Source organism: Ursus arctos, unplaced genomic scaffold, assembly GCF_023065955.2.
Source record: "Ursus arctos isolate Adak ecotype North America unplaced genomic scaffold, UrsArc2.0 scaffold_13, whole genome shotgun sequence".
In the NCBI taxonomy this organism is placed as follows: domain Eukaryota; kingdom Metazoa; phylum Chordata; class Mammalia; order Carnivora; family Ursidae; genus Ursus; species Ursus arctos.
The window spans coordinates 19551387-19564774 of record NW_026622797.1 but is presented as its reverse complement, the minus strand read 5'-3'; the positions used below and the strand labels follow the sequence as shown (position 1 = coordinate 19564774).

Here is a 13388-nt window from a genome sequence, read left to right as displayed (position 1 = left end):
CACAATGAATTATTACTCAGCAATAAAAGTATGAATGAAGCATGTATAGCCAGTTACAAGGAGCCACATGTTGCATGGTTCCATTTATACAAAATATTCAGACTAGACAAATTCATAGATACTGGAAGTACATTACTATATTTGCCGGAGGATGGGGGAGGGAGAAATGGGGATTGATTAGTAATGAATACAGAATTTCCTTTTGGAGGGGTGAAGATGTTGGATAATTCACGTTGACTTTGTAAATATACTAAAAACCGTTCAGTTTTATGCTTTAAAGGGGTGAACTTTATGATATGTGAATTGTAGCTCAATAAAACTCTTAAAAATACGGATTTCCAGGCTCCATCTTTGGAGATTCTGTTAAGTCTGTGATTGACTCAAGGATACCTATTCTGCATGTTTCAAAAGCTCATCAGGTGATCCTAATGCTCAATCAGGTCAGGGAATCAGTGGTGTATCTAAGAAATTCGCTAGAGAGTTACCCGAGTCACATTTGAAGAAAAAGAAAAGATGTCAACAGCAGTGGTCCAAATAACAAAGCAGTGAGATGAGGGTGACCCTGGCCCAGTCTTCCAGGCCTCAAGAGAGAAGGCCCTACTCACCACCCCATAAGCGCTGCCCCCCTGCTTCCCGCAGTCCCCACCCCCACCTTCCTCACCAGCTGGCCCCCAGCACTGTCCTTCAGCATTCCTCTCCCAAAAACCCTACAGTTCAGCCACCCATCACCACAAAAGGCTTAAACACTTAAATGCCTTTGAACCCCCAGACTCTGGCTTTTCCCTTGTCACTTTAATAAAACCAGGATTCTCACTCATAGAAGATCAAGTCAAAGCACCAATTTCCTCTTGGATTCACATCAGACAGATCTTGAAGAATGATTGTGTTGCTTTTATTTTCATAATTACAGAAAAAAATCACGAAAGAAGATCTTGCTTTTCTTTAAATACCAGGTTTAAAATACTATCCCCTCCATAAAGACTTCCTCAACCCCTCTCCCACTCCTGATGACAGGGATGAACTTCTTCCACTCCACTGCATATAGATTTTCAGATTTCTGTTATAGTCCTTCCTTGATGATGTTTTTTTTTTCTCAGCTAGAATGTAAATCTCTTAAACTCAAGAGCTGTGAATTTTTCATCATCGTTTCCCAGCACTTACCACAATGCCAGGTGGATAGATAACTGAGCCTCATAATTGTGTGTAAAATGAGTTGAATAGATGAATCAAATACCTCTTCTGATTTCTTAGGGTTTTTACCTAAACGAGGAAAGGAAAATTATAGACACCCTTTCTCAAGGGCTAATACCAAAATAAGGTTTTAAACAATAATAAAATGTGAGCTTTAATGAAACTAATACATTTTTATTTTCATGGCATTTTTTTCACCTTTGTGATAGCACAGTACCCAAGAGTTCCCTTTTTTAAAGTCTGATTTGGGTTATATCTTTCTACACTCCTCACATCTAATTAGATTGATTCACTAATGAATTCTAAGTGCATCTCTCTGAAAAATAATAAAACCTATTCAACCACAGTCAAAAGACATCATCAAGTGAAAACTGCAGATTCAAATTTCTAAACAGATTAAGTAAGTGAAGACTGAAGCCTTTGCAAAAATGTATACACAGCTCAGGAGTAAACTGCTTTTCTAATAAAATTTTTATGGGATACCCCTTCATTACAAATAAATGTGAAGTATCACCGAAAAATGATAAACATAAATAAGCCAATGACAAAATATTGTCAATATTTTTAGTACAAAATAATTATTACTTCCATTTACAACGAATGTTCACATGTATTAGCTCAATGCTTTCTCATACTTATTCTGAACTAGTAAGTATTAAAGCAACACTTTAAACCAATGTCTTCTTGTATTCAACATTCAGAATTTGCACAACCTCAGAATTCAGTAGATGATATTTAGAATAGTTCCAAATCTAAGATCATGGAAATAACAGTGTAACCCCCAAATATAGTCTTCTGTGTGTGGGAGTTCAAAATTTCTCCAATTCTGTAATTATTCTAGGATGGTTGTCATGCTCATCAAATAGATAGATTTTTAGTGATTTCAATCAATGAAGAAGGTAATAAATTGATAATTTATGACATAAGACATGAATTTAAATGTCATATTAACTTTTATCAAAGGTACAAATAGTTCATAAAATCTACAAATATAATGTCCAGAAATTTTGGCAATCATGGGTAAAACATTGATAAAATTTTTCTTTGCTCATGGACATAGTATAGTGCCTTTTAGAACTAAACTGAAAAGAAAATGATTTCATAGTAACCATTTCTCTAATTCTCTATGGTTTAATTAGCAAAAATTCAGGATCAAGCTCTGTGTTATGTTAATGTGACATTATGATTCAACATTTAAAAACATGAAGGTCATAGTACGGAAAATGTCAAGCTTCTCACTCAGTGTATACTGGCTGTGATACAGACCTGAGCTAGCTGGACACAGCCCAGGATCCCACCATCGGAGCAGAAAACAGAACATTTTCCAGGTAACGATATTCAAGTTGAGGAGGATCTTGGAATAATAAAACATTTTAATGAGCTTTCCAGTTCGGAAGCCCTGGCACCCATGACGGTCCAAAGACACAGAGCCATCTCTCGCACCTTGTGGAAGCCCAGCGAGCCAGACCTGACCTGCCAGCTGAGCCCATCTCGCTTGCAGAAGCTGAAATGTTCTCAGACTTTTCTCATCTCATTAAGCTACCCATCCACTGTCTGGCCTTCTACAAATCCAATTTGTAAATCTTTCCCTCATTCACACTCACATCCCAAATACTCATGAGCATTATCTTTACACAAAGAAACATATTTAGTGAAGTATAAAATCTCCACTATATGCATTTTATCTCCTCAAATTAAACACTGTAAAATGCGTTACACTTGTTTAAACTAATGCTTTATCCAACTGATTATTTTCTCTCCACGGGAGCCCCAAAGAACATTGTTAAGATTGTAGTTGCTTTACTGCCTTTTGAAAAAAAAAAAAAATGTTCATAACTTTTCTCCTTCCCCACTGTGTGAGCATGCCACAATATTTTCTTTAACTTTTCCTAAAATTAGAACCTCATTCTGCTTCTAGGGGACAGGAACAAATCATCTAAAAGCAGCAAGCATTTTCATTTCAGCTCCCATTAACTCGCTGGCAAATGATGGAAGATCAGGTGCTGGGGAGACGGAATAAGAAACTGCAGTAATATCTTCTCCTGGATTATTGTCCTCTGTCTGATACAACTGGTTTTGATCCAAGAGAGGGGAAAAAAATGCCTTTCATTTTAGTTTGAATATCATTCTTGATGTTGTTAAAACTTCTGGTCGTTTTGGCTGATATAACACATTCAGTGAATACTCTGAAGAGAAAGGGGAGGTAGGATGAGAGAATATCAAGAGAAGAATCCCTTGGAGTAAATAGAGTCATAATTCACCTCTCCATTTGTTCTCATTCTCTGTCATTTCCCTTCTCATTGATAATACAGAGATATCTTAAGCAGCCAGCATGAACTCCTTCTCATCTATGAAGCCCTAGAGTTAGAGTTTGTGTATGGAATATGAAAATTCACTCACCAAATCTCCATGTCCTGCCTAGTGCCAAATCATGACACCTGACTAAAGAAGGTGTTTCCCACAGCCAGTGCCTCCCACAGGCTAGCAGTATGTGGGCTTAGGATATCTGCTAAACCTCTCAGGGCCCCACTTTCTCAATCATAAAATGCAATCATCATACAATAATTTCAGCTGACGAAGAAACAGTTAAATTTCATCCATCATAATTTTTAGTTAGAATTTTTCGTTCAACAGTAATAAACTATTACTAAAATAAATCTTTCTTTCTTGACCATGTCACATGTCACTCTTCAAAGTTTTCTTTATACTTGTCTCTCATATCTCATTAAGTTATTCTCACGTAACTCTCTACCACGTCCCTCTCTCTGTATTGCCTTTTTAATGGTTCCTTTGATGGTTCCTTTGAGTGTAGTAAGCACAGCTGTTCTTGAAAGGCTCTCACCTCATAATGGATGAAACAAAGAACTAAGGTTATATTTAGGAGTTCTTTCTTCTAGTCAAAGTTTATCCAATTAAAATTGAGTGCACCGAACCATAAGAGAACTATAAGAACTATAAGAAACAAACTGAGGGTTGCTAGAGGGGAGGTGGGTAGGGGGATGGCGTAATTGGGTGATGGGCACTAAGGAGGGCACTTGAAGCGATGAGCACTGGGAGTGTAGACAACTGATGACTCACTAAATTCTACCTCTGAAACTAAGAATACAGTATATGTTAATTAAACTGAATTTAAATTAAAAATATAAAAGAACTGTGCAATTAGACAAAGAAAAAAAAATGAGTGCACTCTATCCACAAAATTCAGCTGGAATGTGGATGACATCCCTTATGCAGTACATGTCCATCTATCCTGCACTCAAACTCAGCCTTCACCAAGGTATAGCACAGCTGGAGTAGAAAGCACAAGTAGAAATGGGTACGGCAAATAATTATGGGAAGGTGCAGCATTATCTAGAATACAGTGGCAATGCTGGTAGTTTGGGGTCAGTGTATGGATTAGTCCAATATTATATAAAACTGCTGCTGCTTTATAAGCATAAACTACCTTTAAGATCAATAAATTTCATCTTGAAAATGGAAAGACTGAGGAAATGCAGCTGCTATAAATTGTTGGCTATCTTAAAGTCATAGCTACAACTTTGTTCTAGGCACTTTATAAACTAGTCCTCATAACAACCCTAGTGTGGTTATCAATCATCCCTTTTAGAAGATACTCCCAAGGAAAACAACTTAATTTAACAAGAAAGATACAGATTAGACTGTGTATGTGTGTGTGTGTATGTGTGTGTGTCTGTGTACAAATATATGCACATAAATATACACACATATACATAATTATATTAGAAATAAATAAAATCAGGACTTCTTTTGCAAAATTTTAAAAATATGCTGGAAAAATACCTACCCGCAAACTTTCAAAAATCAGTCCAAGACTTCTTCTCCTGCCTATAAAAGTAACAACTAGGGGCGCCTGGGTGGCACAGCGGTTAAGCGTCTGCCTTCGGCTCAGGGCGTGATCCCGGCGTTATGGGATCGAGCCCCACATCAGGCTCCTCTGCTATGAGCCTGCTTCTTCCTCTCCCACTCCCCCTGCTTGTGTTCCCTCTCTCGCTGGCTGTCTCTATCTCTGTCAAATAAATAAATAAAATCTTTAAAAAAAAAAAAAGTAACAACTAAAAAAATGGCACAATGTATAATAACATTGTTTAAATGTTGAACAAAAGGCAGCACAGGACTATAATCTCTGAGAGAAGAAAAAGAAACAAGGTGAACAATATGAATGCCATGGATTACTGCCTGTGGAGAATTTCTGAACCATGAGGCAGGAATGGGATTCAAATAGAACTCAATGGTTTCAGTGACTGAGGAAACAGAAATTCAAGTTTGGGGAGAACAGGGTGATTGGAATTTGTAGAACCAAATTCCAGAAATGAGAAAGCCTTGAAGAGAAAGCTCCATAAATCTGCATAAAGTTCTCTTAGATTCATTCTTTGGCTTCATGCCAATCTGTGAATGCATAAGATGAAATTGGATAGAGCCATACAAAGAACGAATAGCAAGCCACATCAAAAACAAACAAAATAAATTTCTGAATATTTTATGCCAAAGAATTGGCAGAGCTCACACAGAATTGGGAAACATTTGTATTTCCATCAGAGTGAGGAGATCTTATTTAATACATGGGGCATTCAAAAGAGAATGTAGAGATGCCTGGGTGGCTCAGTCAGTTAAGTGGCTGCCTTTGGCTCCCAGGGTCCTGGGATCGAGTCTGTTTCAGGATCCTTCCTCAGCAGGGAGCCTGCTTCTCCCTCTGCCTCTGACTACTGCTCCCCTACTTGTGCTCTCTATCTCTGTCAAATAAATAAATAAAATCTTAGAGAGAGAGAGAGAACATAGACAGGTCTTTGCTTAGTAGTAGGGCTAAATTAGCCCTACAGTAAAAGCTACTATAGACCTGCCGTATAAACCTTCAAGATAAACTTCAAAAGTAACAAACTAATCCACAAATAATTGCCAGAAAAAAAATTCCAAACTCTAAAATAATTAAAAACTACAATATCCAGCATCCAAACAAAAATCAATACACATGAAAAAAAAAAAAAGAACCTAGACACAGACTTCGTATCACAGATAAAAATTAACACAAAATGGGTTATAGACCTATATGTAACATGCAAAACTATAAAAAGCTTCTAGAAGATAACACAGGAGAAAATCTAGATGACCTTGGGTTTAGAAATGAGTTTTTTGATTCAAAACAAAAAGCTTAATCCATAAAAGAAAAAAAAATGATAAGCTGGACTGCATTAAAACTAAAAGTTTTACACTGTAAATAACACTGTTAAGAGAATGAAAAGACAAGTCACAAACAGTGAGGAAATATTTGCAAATCACATATCTCTTTAGGACTTGCATCCAAATATTCAAAGAACTCTTAAAAATCAGCAATAAGAAAACAAACGCTCTAACTCAAAAGTGAAGAAAAGACCTCAGCAGACACCCAATTAAAAAAGATATACAGACGGTAAATAAGCATATAAAAAGATGCTCAACATCATGTATTTCTACAAATTTAAAAAATCAGATACTCACTGCACACCTGTAAGGATACTTAAACCCAAAATCTGAACAAAATCAATTGCTGATGAGAATGTGTAGCAATGGGAACTCTCATTCATTGCTGGTGGGAATGAAAAGGCTATGGCCACTCTGGAAGCCACGTGGTCTGGCAGTTTCTTATAAAGCTAAATACAGTTTCATAGGATCCAGCAAACCCATTCCTTGGTATTTACCCAACTGATTTGAAAACTTGAGGTTTACATAAAAACTTGCCCGTCACTGTTTATAGCACCTTTATTCATAATCATCAACTGAAAGGAAGTATGTGTTTTGCAGGGAGGAGAGTACGCCACTGAAGTTACAGCTCTCCAGATACAAGGGATAACCCCCACCCCCCGCTGACGCTGCCACTCTTCTCTCTCCTCCCATATTCCACGGAATGCAGACATGATGACTAGACTGTCACCTGTTGTCTTGAGGAAAAAGCCAAGAAAATGCAATGGTACCTCTCCTGACATCCATGCACTGTGGGCCACTACCATCACCATCTATCTATGTACTTTTTATAGCAGAGATATTAACCTTTATTTGTTTAAACAACTGTTCGTTGTGTTTTCCTGTGCACTGACAGCCCACCGTTTTCTAAACTGCCCCTGAAACAGTATGGGAGAAGGGTTCCTCCCCTACTCCAAGAAGTGTTTGCTGTTGGCAATGCTCAGGGGACTCCCACCACCCTGGCAAGAATGATTGGTTCAACAAAGATAAATTCCCATTTTTCCCACATATTTTTCTAACTAGAGCTATCAGGGAAGAATATTTTTTCCTTCTCTGGCTTTGAGTATGTAAGCCTGGAGCCCCCCACTGGGAAGTCTAGCTTGGTAGAGTCCGTGTGAGGGAATGAAGTCAATAGGAAGTAAAGCAAACCTACGGGGAAGAGAGATAGCTGGAGAGCAAGCGAGGGCAGAGAGGTTAAACTCCAGGTTTCTTTTAGTTTGGTTCTATGAGTTAATAATAATTTCTTTTTTTTTTTTTTTTTTTTTTTTTTTGGCTGGTTCACACTCCATTTCTATTACTTGCAATCAAAGAGTCCAGGCCAATATAACTGATGTGATTTTAAACTGTGAGATGAGGTATGAGGAAAGGAAGAGGCACTATGAGAAAGATTAAGGGGGGAGTCAGGGAAGACTTCTAAAAAAGCAACGGGTAAGAAGAGACCTAACAAATACACAGATGCCAACCCAGAGAAGATTGCAAGGAAAGGTTTCCCCCATGCCTCCTTCCGGCCCACCCTCCCCTCAACATGAATTCAGTATGCTCTAAACATAGGAGGGAAAGGTTTTCCTGGAAAGGGCCCCAGTGGGGCATGGGCTAGAGCTCTAGGTGAAACAGATCTTGAGATGTCTATGGATTCACCCAGCAGAGGTGAAGGAGAAGGTGAAGGAGGAGGAGGAAGAGAAGAAGAAGAGAAAGAAAAGGAAAGAAAAGGCAACTCCATTTAGGAATAAAATATGCTAAAATACCTTTCCCCATAGTAAAGTTTCATTTGCTTGTTTTTCTGCTTTTGCTTCCCTGATGGAAAGGACCTGGAGCCCACTGGTTCTCCAGGCTTACATCCTAAAGAGGGAAACCCCACTCTGCAAAATCTGCCAAATTACACAGTATCCCATGCGTGTACCGCCATTTAGAGGGGATTTTGGGTAAACATAAGCAACTTAAAAAAGAAACCGGCCAGCAGCCTATACTAATCAACATATCCTTTTTCATAAAAATGAATGGTCATCCAAGGATTGTCCAATATTTGAGGAAAACCTATAGTATAAAAAAAATTGCCTTCAGACAAAAAAAAAAGTTAATGCAAAACAGAAACGATTTTTAATGAATTCTATCTAATGTCATCGGAAAGATTCAGGCATTAATTGTATCTATACAGGAAGAAGCAGCAGCTCTGGAAAAAAGAAAAGAAATCAGAGAACAACAGAAAAATGTGGAAGATTAAAAATATGATTGCCAAAAGTAAAAAATCCAGTGTAAGGACTAAATGATGGAATAGCTAGTATTAAAAATGAAGCAGTGATCTGGGAAACACTGTCAGGAAAATCTATCCAAACACAAACCACAGAAAATATAAGAGAAAACTTTAAGAGATACTCAAATGTATGCAGAAGGTACATTATATGACTGACAGCCATTTCAGAGGAAAGAACAGAGAAAACGGGGAGGAAATGAAATAATAAAAAATTTCCCTGAGTTTAAGGAAACAATTCCTGAAATTGAAAGAGCCAACCCCTTGTCAAGTGATATAAATAAAAGAGACTCAGATACATCCTGGTAAAATAATTTAAGGAAAGGTTGCAAAGCATCAAAAACCAGATTGCCTATAGAGGATTGGACTCAGTTTGACATCAAAATTATCCATTACAATGGGTACTACAAGGTACTGAGGCAAAGCTTTCAAAGGGAAAATTAATTTATCTCCCATTTACCGTTTCTTCAAAATTATTTTAAGATGCAATTCAACAAAATGAGCAAGATATTTAAGAAAGAGGAAGACATGGAATCCAAAACAATGTAACTAACACAGGAATTCAATCAAAAAAAAAAAAAAAAGTCCCAGATAGCTGTGCTCTGAAAGCTCTACATCAGTGAAAATTAGAACAAGAATCCCAATTTTTCAAGGAAAAAATTTCAAAAATTGAGATGTTTGCATTCATCAAATACTGCAATCAAGCTAGGAAATTTTGATGATCAATGTACTGCTTCTGGTAAAAAAAAAAAAAAAATAACTAGAAATTTTCAAACAAGGTGTAGAACATTACCACCCAAATATGAAGTAAAACAAACCCTGTTATCATTTTAAGTAAAATCTGATCATGATTTATAGTGTAAGAGAAGAGAATTTTTCCTTCTGGTGGCACGTGTTCCACGTCACATAATTACATTTCCTTTTTTATGAGTCTAATTGCACTACCTCTTTCTGCAATAATTATTTCCTAACAGTAAAGGTAACGATCACTAACATTTACTTAACACTTAATAGAAGCCCTATTCTAATTCCTTTAGATTCATTAGCTGGCTTAGTTCTTTCAACAACAGCACAGTAAGGGTAATAACTTGCCCAAGATCATACATGTGTTGGTGAACCCACGCGTTCTGGTCCAGAATCCTTACTCTTAAACACTGACCATGATGCTTCTCGTAATGCTCTTTGCTAATTTACCATTCTTAGACTCAACCTATCAATCTAAAACAAGAAGGAATAGTAACAATTATAAAACAAAATATAAATTAATAAAACTTAACAATGTAGAGAAAATAATTAACCAAAGGAGAGGGAGAAGAATGTATGTCAGCTATTTTTCTTATCTTCTTATACAAGAGTAAACTTCTACATAATAGAATTATTATAACACAACTTTCTACATAATAGCAAGTCAACAATATTATACATATATAATTTTATATAAAATAATAATATAAAAATCAGGTAGGAGAGAGATAATAAACTTAAATTCCTCATATTTCACAGCAAGTATGATGGTTAAATTTGATATTATCTAATTATAATTTTAAAATGTTATATATAATTTATATAGTAACTCAGAAAATCTAAGAACAGAAAAGTTAAACTTGATACATTAAGAAACAGCAATATAAGCAAACTATTTAGAACTTTGGGAGAAATATCAGAAAAGCTAAAAATAGAAAAAGAGGGGGACTAGAGAGGAGAAAGTCTTTAATTTTCATTAAAATTATCAGATGTTTTATTGTGAAAACATATTATATAATATTATTAATAAAAGTAGTAATCTGTAAAGAAGGGCATAAACTGGTGAGGACACCTTTCCATTCAGGTATGGGAACACAAAATGACAATAAATCCCACCCGTCCATAAAACCCAGTGTGACGAGGATAATATGTAAATGTAGTATAGAATACTCGTGTTCTTTACTGATTCTGTTTCCACATCATTATGGACTAAATGGCCCATTTTTGTCATATAAACTTCTAAAGAGATTTTCATTTCATCAACGTTAGACCACTATAGCATTACACATACTCCAATCCTCTACTCTGCACACCACATTTAAAGAAAGAGCTGTCTAAATTCACACATCGCAGGGGGAGGCTACGTTGGTATAACCTTTTCAGGGTATAATTTGGCAGTCCTTATTGAAATGTAAAATATGGCCACACTCTGACCTATCAGTTTCACTTCTCAGAATCTACCCTACAGCAACACTTCAAATACTCAAAGATCACTCTATACTCGGACTTTTAATTAAGCTACTACTGCTTGTAACAGAGGAAAACGAAAACAACCTAAATGCGCACTAGATAGACGCAGAATATTTTGCTGCCTTTTAAAATATAAAATACATCTATATGGAGTGACACTAAAAGGTATCCGCAACATATCGTTAAGAAGAGGCAAGATACAGAAAAACATATTATACAATCTGTGTGTGAGATACATACACGATAGCTAGATAGACACAGATACGGGGCAGACGGCAGTGGGCTTAAGGTGTGTGGAGGAAACAAGTTTTTACCTTGAAATTTGATTTTTTTTTTTTTTTACAACCAGCATATATTGTTTTTATATCTTAGGAAATCAGAGTATATCTCAATAAATTTAAAAAATCCAAAAAGAGAAACAATGTCTTTGCGTTAGTTCAGCCTCAAATCGAAGAAGGAAAAGAAATTCCATGCACTAACAGCACGTGGATCAGAAACCAGGCTAGCTTCACTGGAGGGGTCATTTCTTAGTGAACGAGCGGGGGAAATGAGGACACAGAAACCACTAAGGCAGAGCTCAGGAGTGAACCCGGAGCCGCAGGGAGGGCCACGCGGCCGGGGTCTCGCGCGGGGCTGACACGGTGACGGGGGGTGAGGGGGGGACACAGGAAACTGGGCCGCGAAGCTGGGATGCCAGGAAAACCACCCCGGGACCCGGGCGTGTGGGAAAGAGGGCGGAGGGTCAGAGAGCGAAGGGGCGGCCGGCCGGAACCCGGCACGAATCTTTGGACGCCTCCTGACCCCGAGGCGCGGCGGGCGGCGACAGTTTGGCCCGCAGCCAAGGGTCGGCCCGGGTCGCCCGGGGAGCTGGGGGCGGCTTTTGAAGCCGGGGAGACGGGCAAAGCGCCCGAAGAGCGCGCAGAGGGCACGGGCGGGCGGCCGAGGCCAAGGCCGGAGCCCCCTGTGCCCGCTCGGGGCGGACGCCAGCTTCCAGTACCTTCCCAGGAGAGCTCTCCTCCCGGCTCCCGCTTCAGGAACTTGTACCAGAACGTGTCCACGCGGCCCGGCTCCGCCCCGTCCTGCGCCGCCTCCGCGAGCGCCAGCTCCACCTCCCCGAGCCACAGGCCCGGCTCCTGCAGCGCCAGCGCCCCCGCGCCCGCCGAGCTGCCCGCCGGCCTCAGGCGCACGGCCCCGCGCGGCTCCCAGCGCCCCAGCTCGGGCCGCGACCCCACGACCAGCAGCTCCGGCCGGGCCCCGGCGACCGCGGGCGGCACCACCACCCCGAACCGGAACCGCATGGCGGCGGGCGGCGCAGCTCCGGGTGTCGGTGCCCCGCGGCCGGCGGACGTGGCCGGAGCGCGAGGCGGCCGCGGCGATTGGGCGGCGGCGCGGGAGGCCTGGTCGCCAGAGGCCCGGGCGCCGGCGGGGACACGTGCGAGGCTGCACCTTTTTTGGGCTGCATCACGCGGCCCAGGAGCCGGGCCTGGCGCAGCGCGGGGCCTGTGGCGACGGGAAGCGGTCGCGGGAGAAGTGTCCTTTCGCGGAGAAGGACACCGGCCCGGGCCGGCAGCCTCTTCCCGCAGCGCGGCTCCGCGGGGCGGCCGGGCACGCGGCGGAGGGAGAAAAGGGAGTCCAAGCGGGTTAGAAAAGGGAGGAAAACATCTCAGAAGCCCTGCGAGTTTGCAGTTATCTTTCCCAAAGGCTCGAAATTATGTTTATGGCGGTCGTAAAGAAGAAAGGTATGGCAGGTAGAAAGCAGCCTCTGTAATAGTGAAATTGGGGGGAGAGCCTGGCCGCGGTGTCTGGAGAGCTCCGACCCTTAAACAGGTCCCTTATCATGGGCCTCCGGTTCTCTCTCCGCAAAGTGAGGGTATAAACTAACCATCTTGAAAGACCCTGCTAACTCTAAAGGTTTCTCTCATTGGTGGAAGAGACGCCATTCAAAACTAAGAGCTGATGCAGAAAAGCGCTGGTTACTTTTCCCTCGCCTAGTCCACTCGATGCCTGAAATAACACATGATCCAAAATGTTATATTTTTAGTACATGTAAAACGGATTTGGAGTAAATACTTTAAAGTCCTTTTCGAGGTAGAACAAAATAAAGACCATAATTTTGTGACTACAGATGTGTGACATAATTTTTTTTATGCCATAAAAATAAAACCTGATGTTTAAATTTGCTTTCAGTAAACTAAACACTTTTGTGTCAAGAAATACAGATTTATAGCTGTTAGGTCAAAAAAAAAAAAAGGCCTGTCTGTGGGTGGGGAGAGGGCTTTAATTTTTGTCATCGCTTTAAGATAACCATCCTTTGTTTACATATTTATTTTTTGATTCTTTAATAAAATTGTTCCCCTGTTCTTACATTTGTATATTCAGCACTTAACACAACAATCTCTTATGCAAACCAGAGACACATAAAAGATCTCTAGTTTACCTTTTTACCAGTATTTGAAAGCTTGTGAAAAGGGGGGGGCGAGGCAAAATTTCATGTATTAAG

The 13388-nt window shown here is 39.9% G+C and overlaps 1 protein-coding gene across 5 annotated transcripts in view; it reads right to left on the bottom strand.

Moving 5' to 3' along the window:
* Window positions 1-12264, bottom strand: part of EPM2A (EPM2A glucan phosphatase, laforin) — a 352988-nt gene extending 340724 nt beyond the window's left edge. For 2 of the 5 annotated variants that reach the window (XM_057310983.1, XM_057310984.1), the window contains exons 1-2: window positions 11886-12259; window positions 1162-1260 (exon numbers count right to left, since the gene is read on the bottom strand). In XM_057310983.1, the coding sequence (XP_057166966.1) occupies window positions 1162-1260; window positions 11886-12186 (400 nt within the window). In that variant the 5' untranslated portion in view covers window positions 12187-12259. Of the gene's footprint in view, window positions 1-1161; window positions 1261-11885 lie in introns of all 5 variants that reach the window. The other 3 variants (XM_026504978.4, XM_026504983.4, XM_057310985.1) reach the window with 3 other exon arrangements.
* Window positions 12265-13388: the final 1124 nt, after the last annotated feature.